Source organism: Sinocyclocheilus rhinocerous, unplaced genomic scaffold (assembly GCF_001515625.1).
Source record: "Sinocyclocheilus rhinocerous isolate Xijiao unplaced genomic scaffold, SAMN03320098_v1.1 scaffold2834, whole genome shotgun sequence".
Taxonomy (NCBI): Eukaryota; Metazoa; Chordata; class Actinopteri; order Cypriniformes; family Cyprinidae; genus Sinocyclocheilus; species Sinocyclocheilus rhinocerous.
In genome coordinates, this window is record NW_015662588.1 from 543,035 (window position 1) to 568,027 (window position 24,993).

At 38.6% G+C, this 24,993-nt stretch overlaps 2 protein-coding genes across 4 annotated transcripts in view; both read right to left on the reverse strand.

The window, feature by feature from the left end:
• Positions 1-6,377, reverse strand: part of LOC107728166 (sodium channel subunit beta-4-like) — a 45,488-nt gene extending 39,111 nt beyond the window's left edge. The window contains exons 1-2 of one of the 2 annotated variants that reach the window (XM_016538260.1): positions 6,106-6,377; positions 5,770-5,943 (exon numbers count right to left, since the gene is read on the reverse strand). In XM_016538260.1, coding sequence (XP_016393746.1) covers positions 5,770-5,860 — 91 coding nt within the window. In that variant the 5' untranslated portion in view covers positions 5,861-5,943; positions 6,106-6,377. Of the gene's footprint in view, positions 1-5,769 lie in introns of both variants that reach the window. The other variant, XM_016538259.1, reaches the window with a different exon arrangement.
• Positions 6,378-16,907: 10,530 nt separating this feature from the next.
• The window catches only part of LOC107728168 (sodium channel subunit beta-2-like), a 13,769-nt gene continuing 5,683 nt past the window's right edge, over positions 16,908-24,993 (reverse strand). Inside the window, exons 3-5 of one of the 2 annotated variants that reach the window (XR_001638437.1) lie at positions 21,451-21,646; positions 21,303-21,370; positions 16,908-17,451 (exon numbers count right to left, since the gene is read on the reverse strand). Coding sequence is in view for 1 of the 2 variants with exons in the window: in XM_016538262.1 (XP_016393748.1) it covers positions 17,421-17,451; positions 21,451-21,646 (227 nt within the window). In the remaining variant the exon portion in view is untranslated. The remainder of the gene's footprint in view (positions 17,452-21,302; positions 21,371-21,450; positions 21,647-24,993) is intronic. The other variant, XM_016538262.1, reaches the window with a different exon arrangement.

Genomic DNA, 24,993 nt, shown 5'->3' on the forward strand with positions numbered 1-24,993 from the left:
AGCCCACATTCCCCAAAGCCATTACTTCCTCTTTCCCTCTCCTGGCCAGCTTTCCTTCTAACTCACTCATTTCACTGCCCTTTGATCCTTCTCTTCATATCCATCCTCTTTCATTTCATGCTTTTTTCTTTCTGCACCAATCCTCTATCATCTATAATATCTATCTATCTATCTATCTATCTATCATATATTATATTACGTCTTATGAGATGGTATTATTTTGGTGCCTGCATTTTGTGATATTGTGATATAAATGTTAATACGTCAATCCACCTGAACACAAAACAGCAAACTCATAATTCTACAATAATGCAAAGCGTTTTTTATGAAATAGCACACTAAATATATGTATATTGTAAGTTATATGGTGACTTATACTTCATACACTGTAATAAAGTAAAGTAAAGTAAAGTAAAATAAAATAAATGCCCACCTACTTCAGCTTAAAAATTAAGTTTAGTTGCAGCATAAAATTAAGTATAATCAAATTGGCTGATCAAATCAAATTCCAACTTAAATAACATTAAAATGAATGAAAGTTTAAATTAGTTAAATTATTTTGGTGAGTTGAAGTAAGGTCAAAATGGAATGTTGCCATGACTTATTGATCACATAATATTTACAGTGTAAAAAAAAAATATTTTATAATAATATATATATATATAGTATATTCCCATAGGAAAGACTGAACAATGAGATGTCTTATCTAAATACATTATTCTAGATATCTTCTAGATTCTCTTGTAGATTCTTCTTCTGCTTCCCATATTGCTCTCTTGAGACCTCAGTAAACTCACATGTCACACTAGAATTTTAGTGTCTCAGACTGTGCTCAGGTTTGCCAAATGGTAAACTCTGAAATCCTAAATCAGAGATTTCAATGAAAAAAAAAAAAAAAAAAAAAATTTATTGTAATATCCAGAACCAATACTTATCTTGAAGTAGTAAAGTAGTATGTATCTGCTACTACATTCATTGGATTGATGAAATAATTGTATTTCAACAATGGACTCATTTGTTCTCATTGTGGAAATTGTAGGAACAACGTGTGACATAGTTAAATAAATGAAACATAAATGAGAACTACTTTGTCTTCTGAGCTATGAATGAATAAATCAAATTACTAAAACTAAACCTTAAATAGAAATATTAAAAATATATACATGACAAAACAAAACATACAATTACTAAAACTAAAATAGAAAAGTACTACAATAGTATAATAATAACACTAAAACAACACTGGTTCAGACTATATTAGCATAGTATACTTATACATTTTGATCATTAAAATTAATAATTTGAAATTAAAAATAAGAATTGTTATTAAAAATTGTTATTAAAAAATTTAATTACTTAATTAAATAAATGTGGTTGTTAAAAGCCCAGAAAGTGTTCAAATTTTAGATTTTACAAAAAATAAATAAATAAATAAATAAAATTATAAAATAAAATAAAATCTTATGCATTCTAAAATTAGAAGTTTAAAAGTTTAAAAAAGAAAAGTATAAAAGAGAATGATATTATGGAGTCATATATCTGATTCACAAACTAATCAGATCTTCCCCTTAAATCTACACCCACTAATTCTACTGAGTATCACTCCAGAGAACAAAACTAATTAAAGCAAACATCCCCCACTCTGCCCTTCATAAGCATCTTTGTCTTTCCCTTATTCAGGCCACCAATTTTCAGCCAGCTATCATATCTCATTATCTCAATCCCTGACAAGCCATTCCCTTGACTATAAGTTAAAGTTATAAAAAGGAATGACAGCAAATAATGTAACAGTTGTGAACAGATTTTGTTTCATTTGATCTTATATGTGTTATAGTAGTGAGCTATGCTACTATGGAGGTGCTAAAATGTCAAAATGTGTTATATCTTGAAAACAAAAAAGACAGATGCTGGGACATTTTTATTTATTTATTTATTTATTTAAATAAATTTGATTCTGTAAAGTTCATTTAAAATTAATGTATGAATGTTGGTTTATATTTGATTGTGATCCTTCTGATTGCTTATATGTGTGTGCTGTTAATTTATTTGAACAGTGAGATACTTGACAGCTATTCAAATGTTTTACAATCAGTCATAAGATGCCAAACATAACGTCAATTTAATAGGTTTCCAGAAATAAAAATTGAAATAATATTAAGAATAAAAATCACATATGAATGAAACGAGTAAAAATGAGAGACAAGGTGCACCAGTATCCTTTCGGAAAATATCACTGGATATGTTATATTCAAAATGTATAAGAACTTAAGGTATTGAGATATTGTTTGATTAAATAATTACCAAATTTATTTCAATTTCAAATTTAATATTTGAATGTAAGAATTGTTTTTGTTTTCATACTCATTATATGCACTTTCAGGTTCATGTCTGTTTATTTGGCCTTATGTCCATTTATACTTTTGCTTGCTGCAAATTGGAACTTTGTGACTACAAATTTGAGATTGCTCAAGCAGCCTCAATGTTTATTGGGTTTCATATAGGACTGGGTATTGGCACAATGCCACATTTTGATTTGATTCTGATTCACAAGCTCTTGATTTGTAACTCGTGCCATACAACATTAAGGGTACATTTTCTTAAAAAAAAAAAAGATTAAAATATTGATTGTTGTAGTTTATGAATTGATATTGGATTAATCAGTAAAGGATATTTTTACCAAGCAATGCATTACAAAAAAAAAGAGGAAGTTTTGTTAGATGTAACTTAAGCATTTGAAAAAAAAAAAAAAACAGTGTGCATTTAGAAATTTCTATACCTCACCTTCCACCTCTTATAGAGAATCAATACCCATAATACATACCACAAACCCTAATGTCCAGTGGTATGAGGTTCATATTGCTACTTGACAGGACAAATGGGGAATGGAGGGAGAAAGCAAGAGAAGTTGAGTGAGAGAAAGAGAGAGGAGAGTGATGTCTAACTATATCTACTCTCTGTAACAGGACTCCATGTCTGGTTCAGAACAGCCTGTGACATCAGCATATCATGAACATACTTCAGAGCCGGCAGCTCTTACTGTTGGATTAAACCAAAGTCTCTTTAAGGCCAGTCAGTCCAGCTGGTGGCCAGAGGGCTGCTATTTTGTAGTCATGCAAGTAAACTCTGTAAACTTTGATTACAATTTGTCCATTTTATTTCTGTATACTCTGAAGTACTATGTTCTGTATACTATCTGTGATTAAAATCTTTACATGTTAAACAGTCTTTAAATGGTCATTTTAATTCATAAATTGCTGCTATGAAAATCCAAAATCCCTGCTATGAATGTCCACACACAGACTGTGAGCATAAGTAAAAAAGTTCAAGAATTGACTGCAACAAATGTTCAATGAAAAGCAGCCAAAGCCTGCTCGAAAAATGGCTAAATGTCGCTAGATGATGTCATGTGCTAATTAGCATGTTCATGACGTCATCATTCCATAATTGCATACTGCCTAGAGTCAGCTCTTTACATCTGTGCTCACATACTGTATTTTAATACATCCAAATTCCCAATAAAGCTGTTCTCATTTTCATATGTTTCTCTTTTTGTGGAATAAGTATGAAATAGTGACTGAAATGCAACCTATTATGACTGTTACTTCCAAGTTGCATTTATGCACTGCTAAAATCATGATTTATAACCACAACATTGCCTGACTTGTTTGTATGCCATACATTTATTAAATGCACAGCACAGCCTTCATATTATATTCTCTTCTAAGGGAAGAAGCTAAAGGAAGTTGCTAGATTTGTTGTGTGTGCTTTTTGAAAAAGTCCCTAAAAGGGGTATGAAAGGTCACTCAATCTAGCAGCTGTTGCGAAGTTGGCAACACTGACAGCAACTACCAATAAGTAAGATGCTTTCCTTGTAATCAAGTGGGTCCTGTACTGTTATTTAGTAATGTTGCTAATTTTCAGTGATGATAAAGGGTCTGCTCAGGGTTGCAGACGTGAGCTCCTAATCATTTTTGTCCTAATCACTCTGAGGTGTGAGGGACTAGTGACCGTAAAGGAGATACCACAACTGCTGTTCACACGCTCTGCATGCCATGACATTACACACGTGTGCTCTTGGACTATTTATAGAGCCTTACTCTTATCCACTTGTTTATTTTCCTACAGATTGCACAGGACAAACTGTGTTGACATTTAATTTAATTAGAAATATGAGTGAATACAAGCCATGTCCATTTGGTACTATTAGAAATCTGCATTGTACTTTTTTTTGTACCATTTTCACCATTTAACTTCTCTGTATTTCAAGATCTTCCAGCCCTCTGCGTATTCCCTTGCCACCGAAAAGTCTCCGCGCATAATCATTGTCAAAGCTGATTTGTTTCACCCTGACAAGTAAGTAAATCCTCTTCTTTCACAGGACTGATGAAGTATCAATTCTTTAGTTTCATACGTGTTTTGTGTTAAATACTGTAGGCTTTTACACAATGTTTTTTTCCCCCCTTCTTACAGGCATGGATCTGATTAATTCTAATAATATATGAATTATATAAGCAATATATGGGTTGTTTATATTGCAATTAACCTCCCATTCTATCAACTGCAGGCACACCGACAGGAAAAATTGTAATCGAACCACCAGCAAAACTGTGTCGTTCGTCAGGATGATGATTCACCCCTAAGTGGTGCACCTTCTCATAACCTGACGGATGTGCCGTGAACATATAACAATATATCATACCTCCCAGAGTCCACTGGGAACTCTGCAGAGGATGCATATTAACCGTCTGAGTTCATGCTATGAAGGAGAGAGTAAAATGACCTAGTTTAACGGCCTTTAATTCACCTTCACAAGCAGTAAAGGGAAAAGGGGAGGGGGATTTGCTTGGAAGAATAGGGTCCACCTGCTCATAAGAATTAATGTAATTCAGTGGCGAAATTCAGTGAGCTCAGCATACTGTTGTGCAGTGTGATTCAAGACTCGCACAGCGCAATACATCATAAAGACACTCTAAAGCAGAAAGCCACACGTCCCACAAACATCCTGCAGCTGAGGTAAAGCGAATGTCTTTTACAGTGAGATCATCAGATTTTGATATTTGATGAAGTGCAGAAAAGAAAAATATGGAGAAGGTTTTTCATGGATGTAACCAAAAGGTTCAAGATTTGGGGTACCATATGTACAAGAAGTACAAGTATCAGCCATTGGAAAAACCCTTATCAACTGCTCGCTAATATGAAAATTGGTGAGGACGTGTTCCCCCTCAAACTCTATTTGGTTACGGCCCGATTTTTAAGAGTACAATGGACATGCACGGCTGGAAGGACAATTGAAAAGAAAAGGCAAATCACCAGAGAATATTAGTCACTTAATGAGATCAATTTAATGCGTTGGAGGTGAAAATGTTCAATATGAACTTTGATAGACCAAATTGCACAAGTGTGACTAATGATCACCATCAATATCGGCCAATTTAAAATGTCTGATGCCAACATGATCATGCCCTCTTGATATGTACCAAGTACTGACACTTTACATGATTTCACCCCCCCCCCAAGGATCCTGATCCTCCCAGTCTGTAGCTTCTTGAGACTTAGAAACTTGAGATGTTTCAAACAAATCAACCTCCACAAACAGCAACAAGTATAACCCGGCTTGTTTGGTCCTCTCGACTTGTGCAAGCCATGCAAAAACTGCAGCATTTTGGCAGCCGCCCCACTAGGAAAGCGTAGGACGGTGGGCTCAGGAGTAAACAGCTAGAGAGAGGGACAAGGCAGGTATATTAGGGGGAATGATTGCAAGAGACTTACCAATCAGAAGTGTGACGACCAGACCGGCGTGGACTACATCGCCGGACCGCGCACACCTGTGCAAGAATGATCTTCTATCTTGCAACCCCATGTCAGTCCGTCTGCCCACTTGTGCCTGTCTGTCTGTCCCTGGTCAAGTCCTCCGCTGTACGTCTTGGGTGGGATACTGTAGGTCTGAGGGGCCACAGGGGACCCGGCAAAAAATCAAAACAGAAAGACAAGACTTTCAGTTGTGGAAGTCTTGCAGAGTATCTCCCTGCCCTTGATCCTCCTGTGCGGTTTGTCCCGGTAAGGGAGAGAGAGGGAACTAGAGAGCAAGGAATACTGAGGCAGCACCTGATCCGTTGCTTGATCTTCAGATCAGTGGCTCTCAGTTGCCGGCAGTGTCTCGCTGATACTCTTTCTCATTCACCGTGGTTGTAGACGCAGGAAACGCTGCGTTCATTCAGCAGCAGCTGCAGTGCAGAGCTCCACTTTCAGTCTGGGGAAGAGACTGTCTGTCTTACCCCTGAATAGGTGCCGCATGCTGGGATGAGTGGCCAGAGGAGGGGTGGAGGGGGGGGGCGGTGTGTCTGTAGACGATGCAGGAAAGAATGAGCCACTGCAGAGGCATGGGACGAGTGAGAGGGAGAGAGAGAAAGACGGAGAGAAATAAGGGAGGGCGGGAGAGTGTATGAGGTGGGGATGGGTGTGTGATGGGGGGGGGATGTTGTCTTTTAGACTAATCACATCAGTGGAGATCATAAAACCTTGAGTGTGTCCGTTTATAGCCTGTGCCTGTGAGCATAGGATTGTTTCTTTCTGCCCATATCTGTTTCAGTATCGGTGTACGATTGTATGATTTCTTCAGTTCGGTCTGTTCTGTTCTCATTATTTTACATTTACTGCTGCCTTCTGTGTTTTGGCTTCCCTACTTTTTCTTTCTAAGTTATCCCCACAAAAATATTTTATTGCTCAAAAGTTGCTCTTTCACATCTCAGGAGCAAGGTCAGAAATTAAACATGACGCACGGCAAAAACTGCACTTACAGTGGCAAAAACGTCCCAGATATTTAAAATGTGGGGTCCCTGTAATAAATTCCCGTTGATTTAACTGTTATATATCATTTTATATATTTCAGTTTTCATTTTCAAGTTGTGTTTTAAGTCTTCTTGTAGGTAAAGTACAGGGGTCTCATATTTTCCAACAAATACAAGTCACAAAAAATATAAGTGATTTAAAAAACAATTATGTGACTTAAATCACAGTCAGCCTTTGTAATTATGAATTATTTACAATTTAAGAAATGTCTAGATTTTTTTTAAAGAAAGGAAAGAAAGACAAAAATACTGGTTAAAATATTTTGCACTGTAAATATATTAAGACTAAAATACAGTGTACTTTATTATTATTATTATTATTATTATTATTATTTTTGTGAATAAAACATTTTATTCTAATTGTATTAACACTGTATTTAAATCATAATATAAAAATTAAATAATTTGATTTTCAAAATAATAAATAAATAAATAAATAAATAAATAAATTAATTAATTAATTAATTAATTAATTAATTAATTAATTAATTAATACAATTAGAAACGGAATACCCTTGAACATAGGGCATGCAGACAAGATCTATTCCTGAGATTGCTTCTTACTCCCTATTTAGTGCACTATGTGACATTCATTACACAGGGAATAGTGATTGATTGGACAAGTGTGCAATTTGGGCCAGCAACGGTGTCACTGTGGGTGGGGGGTGTCCAGGGGGAAAATATTGTCCCTTTAATAAAGAGGTTAATTTCTGACAATTCTCAGGAGTGTTTGCCTCCAATGTTGCTCCTAGAATTCCATCAGTGAAATTAAAATAGACTCAAAATGTCATGATAAAGTAATAATAACGAGCTAGCAAATTAACAGCGATAACATAACCCAGATAATATTTGGCATCTTGGCAAATCTGAGTATAGTTTGAGACATTCTTGAGACCTCCTTTGAAACTCTGAAGGAGACACATGCAATCCCCCCCCATGAAGAAACATTTGAGAAGACCTCTGAGACGCAGGACACAAGCAAAAGTCTTAATTTAATCTCATTGCTATCTAGGAAAAATAATTATATAAAAAAAGTCACCCACCCACCATCCTATGAATATATACCTCTTTCTGTCTGTTTCTCTATTTGGAGCTTTGCCAGGCCTTGAGTAAAACCAACCACAAACCAGCCTGCATGACTGCATCAATGATTAAGGTTCCAGGAAGAGAAGCTGGATCAAACACCACCTAGCTTGCCTGAAATACTAAATATGCATGATAAATGAAGTAATGGACACTTGTGAGTCCTGTAGTAACCCAGCTGAGCTCATTCAGGATATCAAATATATTATGTGCATAATTTATGATGCCATTTTATTTTCTGTAGTAATGCATCCAGACGGTTTTGTTTTCCATAGTGGCCATTTTAGGTTTGTAAACAAATGACTGGCTGTTTGCTCAAACCTTCCCTCTCTCTATGACACTATTTATATCCTGGCCCCCATGATATTACTTAGATTCAACACAAAATGTAATTTATGAATATGATTTAATAACTATTTATTAAAGAATATCATTAAATACCATAAATATAAAAACAGTATTAAAATAAAATAAAATAATAATAATCATAAAAAATATCTATTTATTTATTTATTTATTACTAGCACTAGATTTATCTATTAGGTCAATATAGCTATTGTTTATTTTAGCTCAATAATGATTGCATTTCCCTATTAAATGTATATCCCTTTTTTATCAAGCATACCGCAAGCTCCATACTTTAGATATATTACAAGCCCAAGAAAATGTCGAGTTAAGCATTCTGTAGCCTCAGCTTCAGACAACACATGCTCACAGACTGCAGTCTTTCCATTGACCGTCCCATGCACACAGTACACAAACATGGCAAAAACTGGCGGAAAACTCTTGCTCTGATTGGCTGAATGCAACGTAAAAATGAATGTGCCCACGCACATTATGTTATAAAAGTACTAAAATGTTTGTAATTTTGATGGTATCAAATCTTTGAAAGATACAAATGCTTGAGGCGCTAGGTATCAAGAATTCTAGATATTTATGAGCAAAACTGTATATTGCTCATTGTTTTGAGTTAGATCTGTAAAATATAGGCACTTATTCCATTACATAATTTTTTATAAAATTTCAGTTTCTATTTAGCCATTGTTAAAGGTTGCATAAAACATAATGACCTGTGGTTGGTAGCTTTACTTGTCATTCAGAAGTCTTCCTATTGTAGTTGGTGGTTCTTGTCCAGAACTTCCTCTGCAAAGTGGAACAGACTTCATTCTGCTAAAAAGCCTGGCTCTGTGAGTCTAAGAAATCTGAAACGCGCAATCCCATGGATTATTTGATTATTTGTGTCTCATCTCCCCAGAATTGTAACAATTGGATTGAACAGCATATGAGCCAGCAGTGCAGCTGTTAAAGGGAAAGCTTAATACATGGGGAAGTGGTCTGGGACCCTTGTGGTCAGGGTTTTATAGACTATGATACTTGGCTAGTCAATCACTTTGGCCATTCAAGACATATGTGGCTTATCTAGACAACAACATAACAGTCATGACTCACCTGTCAAATTAATATGGCATACTATAGCCAAAAATGATAGGCTATCCTAGAATTTCTCTCTTACCACTGCATATTTCACATACTGCTTTTCTCACACTATATAGTAGGTAAGTGTACATATATAGGGTTGGTTTATTTTATTGTCTGGAAAAAGTAAGTATATGTTTTGTTTCTGATGACTGTGATTAAATTGTTAGGCCTGATCGTGGGGAACATTTGCTGATGAACAGCACCCGTCGTGATGCAGATGTGATACCAAAAAGAGATAGCAGCTGTTTCACAGACATATGATCCAAACAGAGACACACACACACACACACACACACACACACAGATATCTGACTGACAGAATGTCATCCTGTGTGGGCCGTTGTGATTTATAGGATAGCACTCGACATCAACCCCCTGTGGTCACACACTTGTACACTCACAATCAGGACAATGTGACCTTGGGAGTCCATATAACAGCATATGTGTGTGTGCTTCTGCAAGGGTGGCGTGTGAGAGAGAGAGAGAGAGAGAGAGAGAGAGAGAGAGAGAGCAATTCCCATAATGCAATCTACTGCATAGAACCAGTAAGAACGAAAGAGAAAGAGAGGAGGAGAAGAGAGATGGAGGGTGGAGATGAAGAATGGAGGAAGGCATTAACAAGGAGCAAGAAACACAATCACTGGCTTTGGATTGAGATTGACCACGTAATAGTGAAGCAAAATAGAAGAATATTTCATTAACATGACCTTGATATGGATGGATTTCATCTGGAAGTCACACACGTGACGCCATGCATCAAATTAATTATATGCAAGTACTGGAACGCATGAAATGTTGTCAAATGAAAAACAAACAGTAATTGCGTAGATGCTGGACTCCCCTGGACTGCGCCAGTGAGGGGAGCATGATGTTGCAAAACTTAGCCAGAAGGGAAAGGCAGAGAGGAATGGAGGGGAGGGGTGGAGGAAGAGGAGGAGAGGTGTAGAGGACAGCAGGAGGAGGGAGAAAGCGAGCCGGAGAGGTAGAGAGTGAGAGTCTCTGCATTTCAAGTGCTTAACAGTGACCTTAGAATCTCCCTCTATGTGTTTCACTCTCTGGCTCTCTCTCACTCTGCATTAAAGTACAATGCTGCAGTTCTTCAGAGATGTATCGTCCCGGGAACAACTACAAGAGTGTCTGCAGGAGGATGCAGCCCTCCCTACATCTGTTTCTCTCTTCTTCCCTCTTTTTCTACAACTTTCTGATGTGTGGACGGTGAACAGTGACACTGAGGCCTGAGAGCGGAGGAGAAGTGGGCAGGACGGGCTTCACAGGACGGGTTTGCCCTTTAAAAAGAGTGAAGACTATTCTTTCGTAACTGGGTAAGTAAAGCAGTAATTTTATCATGCTATAATTTGAATGTATGCATCTGAATCTCTTTAAACTCACTCCACTTACATATTGTCTGTGTAAATTTATTTCAGTCTATTTTACCATATTATGTATCCTTAAGGAACAACTTGTACCTGATCTGACACTTAAAAATTACTTTCTGCATTTACGTTTTACTTCTTGGTTGTCCGGTTGATTCAGTGATGTTACATTAAATCAGCTAATTTACATTACCACATGAAGCATATTATTATTATTTATGTGTAGAAAATGCTGAAGAGAAGAGGCACTTAACAATTAATTACACTTACAAGATTTAACTCGTACAACTCGTACAATTCATGGGGAAATTTGGCAATACAAAAAAGCTTGCCAGCATGATCGATGAAAAAAAAACACCATTTGAGGATTGTCTACACTGAAATAAATGGTTTTATTCAAGTCCAAAATATTATTTAACATCACTACATCAAGTTCAGGGTTGAATCAAATAAAAATTGCTCTTAAAGGTAACAATTGCAGGTTACCACTTGCAATGTGTGCTGTACTTAAACTTAAGCAAATATTATGTTTTACGCCTTCGTTTGTTTATTTATTGAATAGCACATTTTTCAAGTATTTGTACAGTAAATATCCTTTTAATATATTTATAACAAAATTAAAACACATAATTGTGAGATTACTCAAATCTGTGCACACATAATGCCTGCCCTTTTCCAAATGTAGCACATTAGAATCAAAATAGGTAAGACTTTTCTTACGATTAATTTGACTCTGCAATTCCTGGATGAATTGACATCAAATAAATAATAATAATAATAATAATAATAATAATAATAATAATAATAAAAACGTATTTGAGGACAGAATTATACAAATTATTATGAAATATGAATTTGTGTATCCTAGATCTAACTAATTGTAGCAAGATTGATCAGCTGAAGGGTTTTTGTTGACTCACTGTAGTAGCAGTGCATTAAAATCATAAAAAACAACAACTTTTATTAGTACTGATCAAGAGATTCACAACTCAAATGGTCTGTTTAACTGAATGAATAGTGCTCATCTGTTTGCAGATTATCAGACCACCTGATTTGTATTATTTTGAACTTTAAGTAGTCGTGTCTGGCTGATTTTGCCACTTTGATAAATAGCTATATATGCATGCATGAGTCACCTTCACTTTCGCCTGTGTAGCAATTTTCTCCAGCAGTAGCTGGTGTTGATCACACTGCAGAGATGCTGCTGCCCACTCAACCCCCTCTGTCAGCTTCTCTCTGTAGAACCTATTTAAAACACCTGCCCTGCCTACCTGCTCCAAATGTACATCTTCTGCACATTGCCAAGCACTAACATTTGCTGTTTTTTGACACCAATGAAAACTATCTCAGTTGGCTGTGATAAACTAAATATTAATATTCTCATGCAATAATTTCAATAGTATTTTGTTTAATATTACAATAATAATATTTTATCCACTTTCATAGAGGTCAACTAATATTAATTTTAATATTTTATATTTATTTTAAAGGAATGGTCATCTTCGTTTGTTTTCTACAGAAGAAGGAAAGTCATAGGTTTTAAACGCCATGAGGGTGTGTAAATGAATACATTTTGAGGGAACTATCTATTTGAATATTTAGGAATACTTTCAGTTAATTAAATATTTTTTAGTGAAAGGTTTAAAAAGAGACGGGAACAAAATGCTTTGTTTCTTTGTTTTTATTTTTTTTTTAAACAAGCAGTGGTGCAGCTTATAGTTATGGTGCAGTGCAAGCATATGAATTTAAAGTAGGCCAGAGTCAGACCTTCAGCGAGACACTAAAACCGAGGCATGCATGATGGAAAAACAGGCAAAAAAAACTGGTCCCCAAACCATTCCAATCAACCTTGCTGGACTGCTTTTATTGATTATGCCCATATAAATGTTATGTTTGTATGATCTTGGTGTAGAAATGAATAGGCGGATGCATGAAAAAAAATCAAGGCTGTACAATCAAAAATATGGTATCATGGTTACATCATATAAGTGATAAAATTTACCTTCAATATAATATCAGGCTTCTGACAGTTCAAAATTATATTTAATAACCCAATGCCATGCCTATTATTAAATATGAATACATGTAAACAAGTAACTATGATATCGTTGTCTAATTCTAATAGAAGATAATCAGGGATTTAGAGTAGTGTTTCCTGGCAATTCAACCTATGAATGGCAAGCACTAAAGCACTAGCCATAAAATCATTGTGCCACAGTCTGAATTTCACAAGCTGGCTTAATGTTAACTGCTGTGCAGCAAATCAAATTATGAGCTTAATGGTTTTGTTATATCCTTTTGTAGACTTTTTTACATTTTGTGGACGTGGTTCTGATGTCGCTCACATTATGCAAATATCTACTCTTAATGCAAAAATAGTGGTTAAAATACAGTATAATTCACAATGTACATGTGTACGTGAACAAAGTAACTGAGTGTCATTGAATGCATGATTATCATTGAACTGATTATCATTGATTATCATTGAATATATAGCAATATGTTATGTTATGAACATGTAAATCTCAGATTTGGTTCGTAATACAATAAAGCAAAACTGAATTAAACATTGATAATAACAAGAAGAAGAAGATGATGATGATGATGAGGATGATGAGGATGATGAAGAAGAAGAAGAAGAAGAAGAAGACTGAATAATACATTCCCTTACAAGGAATTTGAGCTGCAAATGGAGCAACATTATAGCTGTAACAGCATAATCCATGATGGTACTTTTTTTTTTTTATATATATATATAACAAAAAGCAATATAACTTGATCCATTAAATACTTGTTGGAATAATATATGTTGTGAAAGTGTAATATAAATAAATAAATAAATAAGAAGCAGTTAAAGTCAGTCACAAGGGCATTGAGTGAGTTAAAATGTGCCTAAACAGAAGCCAATAAGGGTGTCAGCTTTGCCCAGCAGAGGGTGAGGCTTCCTGGGCTCAAAATCACTGTGGCTCCAGGCTTTGGGCCTGTGCTGCATGTAGTGTTACAGCATGAGAACCAATTAATCATACACGGTGAAGTAAAATACTGTAAGTGCTAAAACAGTTTAAACTGCTATGGTCTATAGACAAAAACTGTATATGTTGTATGAGGTTTTATGCCACAACAAAGAACTGTTTGTAAATGAGTCTACATTTATATGATATTATTGTCTTGCTCAATTTAAAAATACAGAATGGTTAAATAAGACATATGCTGCTACTTTTCAACATCATTCAAGATTACAATATACATACATTGTATATACATATTTAGATATATTTACTTTTTTATTAAGTAAAACTATTTAAAACACACTCCTCACATTTCCTGAACATAACACAAAATTATACTGTAATAATATTGAGGTTATTCTTTGAAATTGTTCGATTTAGCAGATGGTATGTAGGGGACCTGCCCCTTCCCTACATAATCTACTAGACAGTCTGCAGTCTATTACTACAAGCCCACTGAAGAAACACAATCACTGAGTGTTTCACTATCAAAATGGATTCCCAACAAAGTCAGTATGAAAACAGCAGATTTTCTCATTCTGGACTAAATAGCTGTAGTTTTGTTTAGGTTCTTTTTTTTCCCCCTCAGTTACTTGAACTCAAAGTTACTAATTTCCTCTGCATACATAATTATTATTTTTTTAAATCCTTCAATCAAAGGTGCATTCACTTAATCCAGTATCTTTCATTTGCTTATTACTCAATTTAAAACCTTTTTAGCCTCTTTCAGAACAGATTATATAATTACGTGTGAAATTTGATTATGAGGCTAATAAGAAGTTATATATTCAATACTGACTAAAAATTAATTTCACAGCTTATATGTTCAAGAAGATACTCATGTAAAATAAATTCACACATTCCAAATAATACACCACAACATACATATCAAACACAATCGATAACATTAACAATCACATTTCTGTATAGGTTGTTTTTTTGGCTTTTATCTATAAATAGATAATGTTTAACTTGCCACATAATCATTGCACCTGTAATGATGATGTTTATGTGTAAAAGCAATGTTTTGGAAATGGCATTTTCCATAAATAGGGTACAAAATTTCTGGAACTCCAATTTTAAAAAAAAAGTTTTTAGCAGGGTTGCAAATAGTAAGCTGTCGCTCAATAGGATAACTGTTTGATTTTTTTATCTATTCATAATTGGGAAAACAGATTATTTACTTCAAAATTACCTTGTTTTATTTATTTGGTAATGGGGAAATAAGTTTTAATAAGGTTAATAAAGAAATTAAGAACTGACTTTTTTATTATAATAAAACAAACCTTTAAAAACGTCAATGTTCATCTTTTGAAATGATGACACTCTTCTGTGATTTTAACTGTTAGTCAAGAAGTCCAAGTCCTCTTAGGTGGAACCGGTCAAAATCACCATTAAAAAAAAAAAAAAAAAAAAAAAACTTAATGCTAAGTTAGTTTTAACAAATATACAGTGGACATAGAGAATAATAATCACATGTTGTTGCTTTGCAGCCTGAAATGAAGATGGACAGTTTTTGTTTTATCCAGCTGTATTTACTTATACTTAGATTAACTTATAACATCCAAGTGAAAGATATAACACCAACATGTCAGAATAAACAAACAAACAAACAAACAAACAAACAAACACACACAGAGTTGGAAAAAGGATCACCCCCTTGTGTCCATATTTTGTTAAACCACCTTTTGCTTTAATTACAGCTTTTAGTCTGTTGGGATTTGCCTCTGTCTTTACTAACTTTGCAATATCTGCTCACTCTTCTTTGCAGAACTACTCAAGTTCAGTTAAATTTGATGACCGTTTGTGGACTGCAGTCTTCAAGTCATTCCACAGATTGTCAATGGGGTTTAATTCTGGGCTCTGACTGGGCCATGAAAGGACATTCAGCTTTTTCTCCTTCAACCACTGTGTGGTCAGTTCTGCTGTGTGCTTTGGGTCATTGTCATGTTGGAAGGAAAACCTTCTTCCCATTGACAACTTTCTGGCAGAGGGCAGCAGATTTTCCTCACAAATTTGACGGTATTTTGCCCCATCAGCTTTTCCTTCTATCCTGACAAGTGCTCCAGTCCCTGCTGCAGTGAAACACCCCGTAACAGGATATTACCACCTCCATTCTTTACTGGAGGAATGCTGTTATTTGGATGGCCACATTTGTGGAGAATTTGTGATGTTGTCACATGCACACAATGACCACTATTTGTCATAAATTCCTGCAACTGCTTCAGAGTTGCTGTAGGCCTCTTGGTCGCCTCTCTGACCAGTTTCCTTCTGGCTCTTTCATCCAGTTTGGAGCAAGGTCCTGATCCAGGGAGGGTCTGCGTTGTACCAAATACCTTCCACTTCTTAATAACAGACTTGACTGTGCTTCAAGGCATTGATAAAACCTTTGAAATCTTTTTGGATCCATCTCCTGACTTGTGCCTGTCCACAACTTTATCCCGGAGATCTTTTGACAGTGCCTTGCCACCCATAGTTGATCGTTTGCAACAGTTGCCAAGGATTGAAATGCTCCAGGAAAGCTCTTTTCATGCTGAGCTGATCAAAATGACCACCGCTGAGCATAGTTGAAAGTCAAATGGCTTTGTGTGCCATTGAGAAGGTGATTAGCTACACCTGATTGAGTTTACAAGTCATTTTAGGAGGGGCGTTATCGTTTTTCCAAATCAGTGATTCTATTTATTTATTTATTTTCTGACATGTTAATGTTATAGCTTTCACTTGGATGTTATAAGTTGCACTGAGTAAATATAGCTGGAAAAAACAAAAGCTGTGTCCATCTTCATTTCAGGCTGCAAAAAATCAAAACGTAATTATTTTAAAGGTGGATGATACTTTTCTATACACACTGTACAGTATCTAATAAGTCAAGCGACAACATGGGATTTGTGCCTCTAAGGCTTATAAAAAATGTCATGGGACAGCAAAGCATACCCTATTTGTGGAATGTGCCAGATGCTTGTGCAAATTGATGATTTGTTTTGTGCTAATTGTGTGTATCATGCTTACGAAAATTGTCATGCAATGATTGTACATGTTTTGGAGGTGTTATGTGCTGTAAGCTAGCAAATTATACATTTTGAACACTCATGTATAGTCATGGTCCTGCCTAAAAACAGCATAAACTTTTCAAACTCAATAGGAGCAAATTGGCACAATGAGAAGGCACACACACAAACATTATGTTTCTACATCCACTTGAGAGGATGTTGAGGGCAGTGATTTCTCAAGAAACTGTCAAAACGTATAAACACCATAAGGGTAAAAACACTTTGGCAGTTATAAGGAGGACTTTGTATAATTTAAAATTAATCTCTTTAGAAAATTATCAGCAGAAATACTGGATGGCTAATATTATTAGTGCTAATATTGGCAGTAGTTGAAGAAAAAAGACATTACTTTACTTTGAAAAAACGTGGTCCAAATGAAGAGTTCTGCAGGAAGTTGTTATAACCTTAACCTGTCATACTGAGTTGAAGAGGCAGTTTGAAACCTTTTGTGATTTCTCACCGGTAACTGGACACCCTGGCACTGTGGTGGAGATCTTCCTAACATGACATGTTTGACTGCTACACGAGAAAACCGAGGAATGTTGAATGAGAGTTATAGGATGAAGAGTCAAACACGTTTTACATATCTTCAGGCAGGAGGCATACATTTCTGAAAGGTAAAAATAAAGACAATGAAAGAATGTGAGATAATGTTCAGCATATTAAATATTAACATATATTTAATATTTTTTGTGGTTATTTTGTAGGTAAAATACCATTAGAGTTGGTAAATATGATTCATTTTTTATTTCAATTATTTATTTTTTTTTAAATAAAGATTGATTCATTTGCCAGAACCTTTGTAGGAAAAATTTTGAAGAAAGTGAAGAAAATTAGTTTAATTTCTGTGAATTAGGTTTGTCAGATTTTTTGAGGTGGTTCCAAAAACTGATTTACTTGCCTAATGACTTTTAAAAATGCTTAAAATCCCTGCAAATTTACATACATTAAAAGTTTTGGTAAACAAATATAAATGGGTAAATATTGCTATAGAGTTTCTTTAGTTAATTTAGTGAAGGACCATCGGAAAAACATTCCTTATTTATTTTTATTTTAATAAAAATTTTTACAGGATATTGAATTTAATTTGGTCAAACTGATTATTATTAATGAAAATAATTTTAAGACATTTTAGAGTAAAAACGTCTCTAGGTTAAGTATGTAACCCTAGTTCCCCGAGGGAGCGAGACGCTGCGTTGAACACTTTGGGAATGCCTTCAGCGAGACCATGCTCTGAAACATGTGTGTAATCAGTCCAATGAATGGGCGCGACGTCACGGACGGGGTGACGTAGTGACCAGGGGTCTCATTTATAAAACTCTCCGTAGATTTCATCCTAAAAGTGTAAGTATGCACAAAAGCTAGATTTTGCATACGCACAAAACTTTTCAAATTTATAAAACCATGCGTACGCCAAAACCTGCGCAAAAATCCCTTTATAAACCCCAGTCGGGATGATTGTGCATATGTGCATCTCCACCCCGACTCCTTCCCGAAATCACCATATATGGAGCTTACAACCTAGTTTTACTATGCATAACCTCATCTGCATTCTGAATCCTTCAAATACAGTGGTATTTTTGTGGAAATACCTTCACACGGCATCAACACTTCTGTGCAGCTTTGGTTGTACAGTAAGCTATTATCATTGGACCTATTCAAGCCGGACAATGGACCGTTCGACCACTCAATCCAGCAGTGTCTGCCATAATATCGAAGTAAGTGCACATCATTGATCATTGTTCTCACTAAAATATTTTCTCATAACATGAGATCTGCAGTTTAGTTTAAATATGAATTATTGTGCACCTATAGGAATCCTCGCTGTCATTAAAACAGCATGCCACAGGAAAAGTGATCAAGCGCATCCACTAAATATGTCTAAATTCATATAATTTTTTGTTTAAATTCTGCGTAATAACTTTATGTAATTTCAGTGCTTATCTCCATTAATGAGAGTGGAATATTTAATGTAAATGTGTATATCGAAATGAAAACAGATTTTAAAATTGTTGTTTACTTCATTACTGTTCTCACTCCAGGAAAAGGAGTGGGTGCGCAAGGTCTAGAATGTCCGTACGGTGCGTACATATTTACGGCAAGTTTATTTTTTATAAATCCCGATATGTGCGTAGAAAATTGCGTACACAATTTCTATGCCCATTTTGTGCGTATGCAACGTTTATAAATGAGACCCCAGGAAGCTATAAAAGCATGTGCGGTGGAAACAGCGGCAGCTTTTGGTAGAATGAAGGAAGCGCTCACAGGGATGCCAGAAGCATGGCAGGAGACACAGTGTTTCGTTCCCTCGGGGAACTAGGGTTACATACATAAACTAGAGATGTTCCCCTTCAGGAACTCGAGCTGCGTTGAATGCTTTGGAATGAGAATGCCCACGCCGCCAGACTTTCAAGTCCCTGTGTAGTGTGTATGACTCAGCACAACTACGGCAGAAGGACGAAGGAACCAGGAGCAGTACGAATGTCGAGGCCGTAGAACCTGACGAAGGTGAGTGGCGTAGACCAACCCGCCGCGTTGCAAATATCCTGCATAGCCACACCTGACAGGAAGGCCTTGGAGGCCGCCACACTTCGGGTGGAGTGAGCCTTGACCCCCAAGGGCGAGGGGATACCAGAGGACTCATATGACATAGAAATGGCATCAACGATCCACCGACTGAGGGTCTGCTTAGAGGCAGGCAGACCCCTCTTAGAAGGACCATAGCAAATAAAAAGTTGGTCAGACTTCCTCCACATGGCAGCTCTGTGGACATATGCGTCCAGTGCTCACGCTACTGGTCAGGCTCCCGAAAGGGAGGAGGACAGAAAGCATGTAGTACGATGGGGCGTAGCACTGAGGAAGGCCCTTTAGGGACTCACACCCACTCTCTCCAAAACTCCCGGGAGCAGAGCAATCGGGGGGAAGGCGTACAGAAGAAGCCTCGGCCAAGGTCGAGGGGACAGTGCGATGTCTCCTGAGTCGCAAACAGATCCACCTGAGCCTGGCCAAACATTCTCCAAATCTGACACACCACATCTGGGTGAAGTCTCCATTCCCCGGACCTCGGCCCCTGCCTCGACAGGTTGTCTGCTCCCTGATTGAGATGCCCAGGGATGTGAACTGCTCTCCATGAAAGGAGTTTCCCTTGGGCCCACACAAGGATCTGGTGTGCCAGCTTGTACAAGGGGCGTGAACGCAGACCTCCCTGCTGGTTGATGTACGAGACCACCGCTGTGTTGTCGGTGCGCACCAACACATGGCAGTCTCTCAGGTCTGGGAGAAAGTGTTTGAGTGCTCGAAATACGGCCAACATTTCCAGGCAATTGATGTGTCACGTGAGATGGTGGCCGCTCCACAGACTGCGGGCAGGGTGGCCACTCATGACCGCACCCCAACCGGTGAGGGATGCATCTGTCGTTAACGTTACGCGACGACAAGGAACTCACAGCACCGGGCCCTGTGACAAGAACCAAGGTTTCCTCCACATGTCAAGCATCGTTGAAGAAACGTCTCACTCGGAGCGTGCTTCCAAACGCTGGGAGACGACGGTGGATCTGGTGGTCGAGGGAGAAGAAAAGGACTCGCCCATCTCCATACCCTCCACCAGATCCACCTGTGATCCCCACGACCGCAGCCGCCGCTCTGCCTCGGCAGCAGCGGGGCCTGAGCCGCGAGGAATGCTGACGAGGGCTCCCTCCTCAAAGAGAGCCCTCCGGGAGCGAAGCGTCTGCAGCGAGAGGTGCTCACAATGTGGACAGTCAGCACACTCGAGAGAAAAACATGCCCTAAGCGAACAACGCAAAGCCTAACAGCCTAAACTGCTGTTTGCATTTATTACAGCCCTTAGACTTTTCTTTTGCCTTTGGCATTGCTGACTTATTGGAAATAGTGACAGACAATGGTAAATAAGACATACACACACAGAGCGCTTCGCTGAATGACAGAAGCTGCCGCTGTTTCCACCGTACATGCTTTTATAGCTTCCTGGTCACTATGTCACTCTGTCCGTAATGTCGCGCCCATTCATTGGACTGATTACACACATGTTTCAGAGCATGGTCTCGCTGAAGGCGTTCTCAAATTGTTCAACACAGCTCGAGTTCCTGAAGGGGAACATAAATATTGATATATAATGTATATCAAAAAATCATCAAAGGCTGTGAATTACTGAAATATTTTTTTTCACTTGGATTTCAAAAGCCTTTTTGCAAGTGCAGGTACTTTGCAGTTATGCAAATGTAAAAAAAAAAAAAAAAAACTGATACAACCACCACAACCACGACACCACAGAACCTAAAAATATAAATGAAGACTACAAACAGACTGATAGTAATCAGGAAATTTAGGTCCAGAATTAAAACAAATACAAATAAAGGACAGACTAGATGGAGAACTTGAAAGGGCTGCTGTCAACCACAGTCACATGACCAGCAAAACACATTTGCTAGCATTCATTTTTACCAGAATGTGTAGGATGGAGCTCCACCATCCGTTAGGCCTCCAGGGCTAAGATGGCAGGTTAGGGCTGTCTGTTTAAGGATTCAAAGTAAGCAGTTCGTTTATACAGAAGAAAATCTTTATTATGAGGAAAAAAGGAAGAATTTCTTACTTTGTTGCTTCTTCTGTGCCTCCTTCTCCATCTGCTTTACCCTCTTCTTCCATCTTCTGCTCATCTGAGATCAGCTCCTGGTTCTTATGTCTGCGAATACATTTCACCACCACCATGGACAGAATGAGCAAAGCTAGAATTCCCCCCACAGATGCCCCGATGGCGACAGCAATAGTTGAATCCCTTGGGGGCGGTACTGGGCAGAGGAAGACAAAAAATTAGCAATGTTAACAACAAAATACACCAGAGTAGCATATTGCTTCTGCAAAACAAGTGTATTCTGAAAAGAAATGTGTAAAAAATAGTACATGTATATTTATTAAGATATTTCTGAGCCAAGACTGAGGTGTTACGGCATCTACCACTAGTGGCTAACTGGCTTAATTTTGGGGACGTTTATATGACAACAACAACGCTAAAAATGGAAAGTTTTTTCCTTGTGATGAAGCTTTGAAGCATGAATTAAAAAAAAAAAAACATTTATAGTAAAGCACTGTACCAGAGTTTGATTTGTTTTGCCTTAATCACGTGATCTGTGACATCCAAAGCATTGTTTTTCCCACAAAATCACGTGACTGCTTCATATTCTGATTCAATTAATTTGAACCCCTTGCACAGGTTTTAAGTGTAATTCACTTCTTTGATAAGAATAAATCATAATACGGATAAATATTTACATGTGTAGTTTTGTGCATGTTCAGTTTGTATTAATCCCCGCTTCACAAGCACTTCAACTGACCATTCCACAATAATCTTCATTTATTATGATCATATATGCCTACATGAGCCATACTTATTTTTTCATTAATTTATTCACACTCATTTATTCATACTTTTTGTAAGTACAATAACATTTTAATTTTTTTAATTTATATGGTTTTTATTTGGTTTTCGTAGCACAAATTGATAAATTTTTATGAAACAGTCCAAAAATGGCTGTGACCTCTGGGACACAAAGAGTCACTAGTTTTTCCTTCACATTTTTGAAAAGTTTCACATATAGACAACAACGCTGTCAGAACAATCCCTTTTCAAATGTATCCACGAAAATGACAAAAAACAAAACAAAACACTGTATTATGCATGAGTAGTTGGCGATAAAAATAAAATCTCGGTGCCTGCACACATATGGTTTCCTTAAGTACATACTCACGCACACCCGTGACTGAACATGTAATACGCATGCGAATGATGTCACAGTTTTCACAAAATCACCTTTTTTTGTAGTTTATGACAATAAGAGTATCATTTTCAAACACTTGCACTTTGAAATCCGTTTTCAAAAGTTTGCATTTTCAAGCCCCCAAAACACTGTTGTCGTGTAAATAAATGGCCAAAACACATACAAATGTAGTTCCCCTTCAGGAACTCGAGCTGTGTCGGAAAACGCTATGGGAACGCCTTCAGCGTGACCGTGCTCTGAATCACGTGTGTAATCAGTCCAATGGATGGGCAAAACGTCACGGGCGGGTGACGTAGCGACCAGGAAGCTATAAAAGCACATGCGGTGAAACCGGTGTCAGCTTTCTGTCATTCAGCAAGCGCTCTGTGTGTGTGTCAGTCTAATCTCTGTTGTGAGTCTTATTTGGTGTTGTTTGTCCGCTATAAGCTACAGTATGTCTAAAGCTGAGGCAAAGACAAAACATTTGGGCGAGAGCAGACAGCGTTATAGGCTGTGTGTTCCTCCCTGCCCGCACTACATTACGGGTGGAGATACACACAGTCTGTGTGTTGTCTGCTTGAGAGCGAGGCACACAGAGTCGGCTCTCGAGGGCGCAGCCGTCTGCCGCTGTGTACGCTTCGCTCCCGGAAGGCTCTCTTCGAGGAGGGAGCCTTCGCCAGCGTTCCTCGCGGTGCTGGCCCCACTTCCGCTTAGGCGGAGCGGCGGCTGCACTCGTGGGGTTAGCAGATGGATTGGCGAGTCCCTATCTCCTTCCTCATCCACCAGATCCAGCTCCCGCTCTCTGGGATCGGAAGCCCGTTCTACGGTTACTTCCTCCCGGGGAGAGGGCTCGACGCACCGCCTGTCTTCCTCCGAGGAGGTTGACGTGGAGGGCATAGATGAGGATTCGCCCTCTCATTCGCCCCAGTATGAGGAGCTTTTGTAGGTGGTTACTTGTGCTGTGGCCAAGTTGAATATCGTTTGGCCCGCCGAGAAATAGGCTGAACCGCAGAAAAGCAAGCTGGACAAATGCTTTCTGCGGTCTAGGCCGCCACCTCCGCACCGGAGCCTGCCGTTTTTCCCTGAGGTCATGGGCCAAACCATTCTCAGCCAACCTCTTTGTCCCCACTTCTGACTACTATGCTAATGTGACGGGGTTGAATGAGCGCGGTTACAGGGCGATGCCCCAGGTTGAACAGACACTTGCGAGCTATCTGTCTCCCGGCGCGACATTGTCCTTAAAGGCTTTGGCATTGCCCTCCAAGCCGCTGCGCACAACTTCAGCGCTGGTGGGCAAAGGGTACTCGGCAGCGGGTCAGGCTGGTGCGTGTCTGCACACCATGGCAGTGTTACAGGCATACCAAGCCGACCTGCTGAAAGAGCTAGATGAGGGGGAGGAGGTTAAGTCTGATGATATCACAGAGCTCAGACAAACCGCTGATCTGTCTCTCCGTGCCACCAAAGAGACCGCCCGCGCCATTGGCAGGTCTATGGCAGCCCTGGTGGCAGCGGAGAGGCACCTGTGGTTGACCCTGTCTGACATGAAGGAGAAGGACAGGGTCTTCCTCATGGATGCCCTGCTTGTGCCTTCTGGCCTGTTCGTCAATTCCGTCGTCGACAGGTACCAGGAGGCTCGTAAACAAGCGGTGGCATTTCAGCGGTTCCTTCCTCGTTGCTCTCTAGCTCCAGGGGCTGCCGGGCGGGAGCAGCCCCCTTCCGTGTTCCAGCTCCTCATACTGGGAGGCTCAAAAGCAGAGTGTTACCTCCCGTACTCCCCCGAGTCGGGACCGAGGTCGCTCTGGGTCGAAGCCTTCAAAGTCTAAGCCGGATCTGCGGACCGTACTTAAGACTGAGAAGTCCCCAACCAAGAAGTGATGCCTGACGCCAGTGGCTCAGGGCTTCTGAGGGCAGGCCCCTCTGGGGAAGAGTGGTGTACGCCTCATCACACAGTGCCCATCTCTCCTCAATGCCCTCAGGAGATCGGTCTGCCAACCCTGCCACCCACGGTGCTTCAGGGCGTAGCGGTCTCCCGCGAGCACTTCTCTCAGTTACTGCCTGGAAACGTAGCGGTGCCAAGAGGCTTGCCACCTCTTTGGAGGTCTCTAGAGCAGCTAGTTCGGTTGTCCCCTGCCAGTTCGCCACTGCAGGGCACCGAGCTGGCTGCTCTGATTACACCAGAGGTCAGTCTCGAGAGACTGATTCCCTTAGTAGACTATTTGGCAGCGTGGAAACTACTGCTAAATGTGTCTCAGTGGGTCCTGCACACTGTAGAGAGAGGCTACCGAATCCAGTTTGGTTATCCACTGCCTCGTTTCAATGGGGTCATTCCCACACTGGTGGGTCCCGAGCAGGCTCTGGTAATGGAACAAGAAGTAAACACT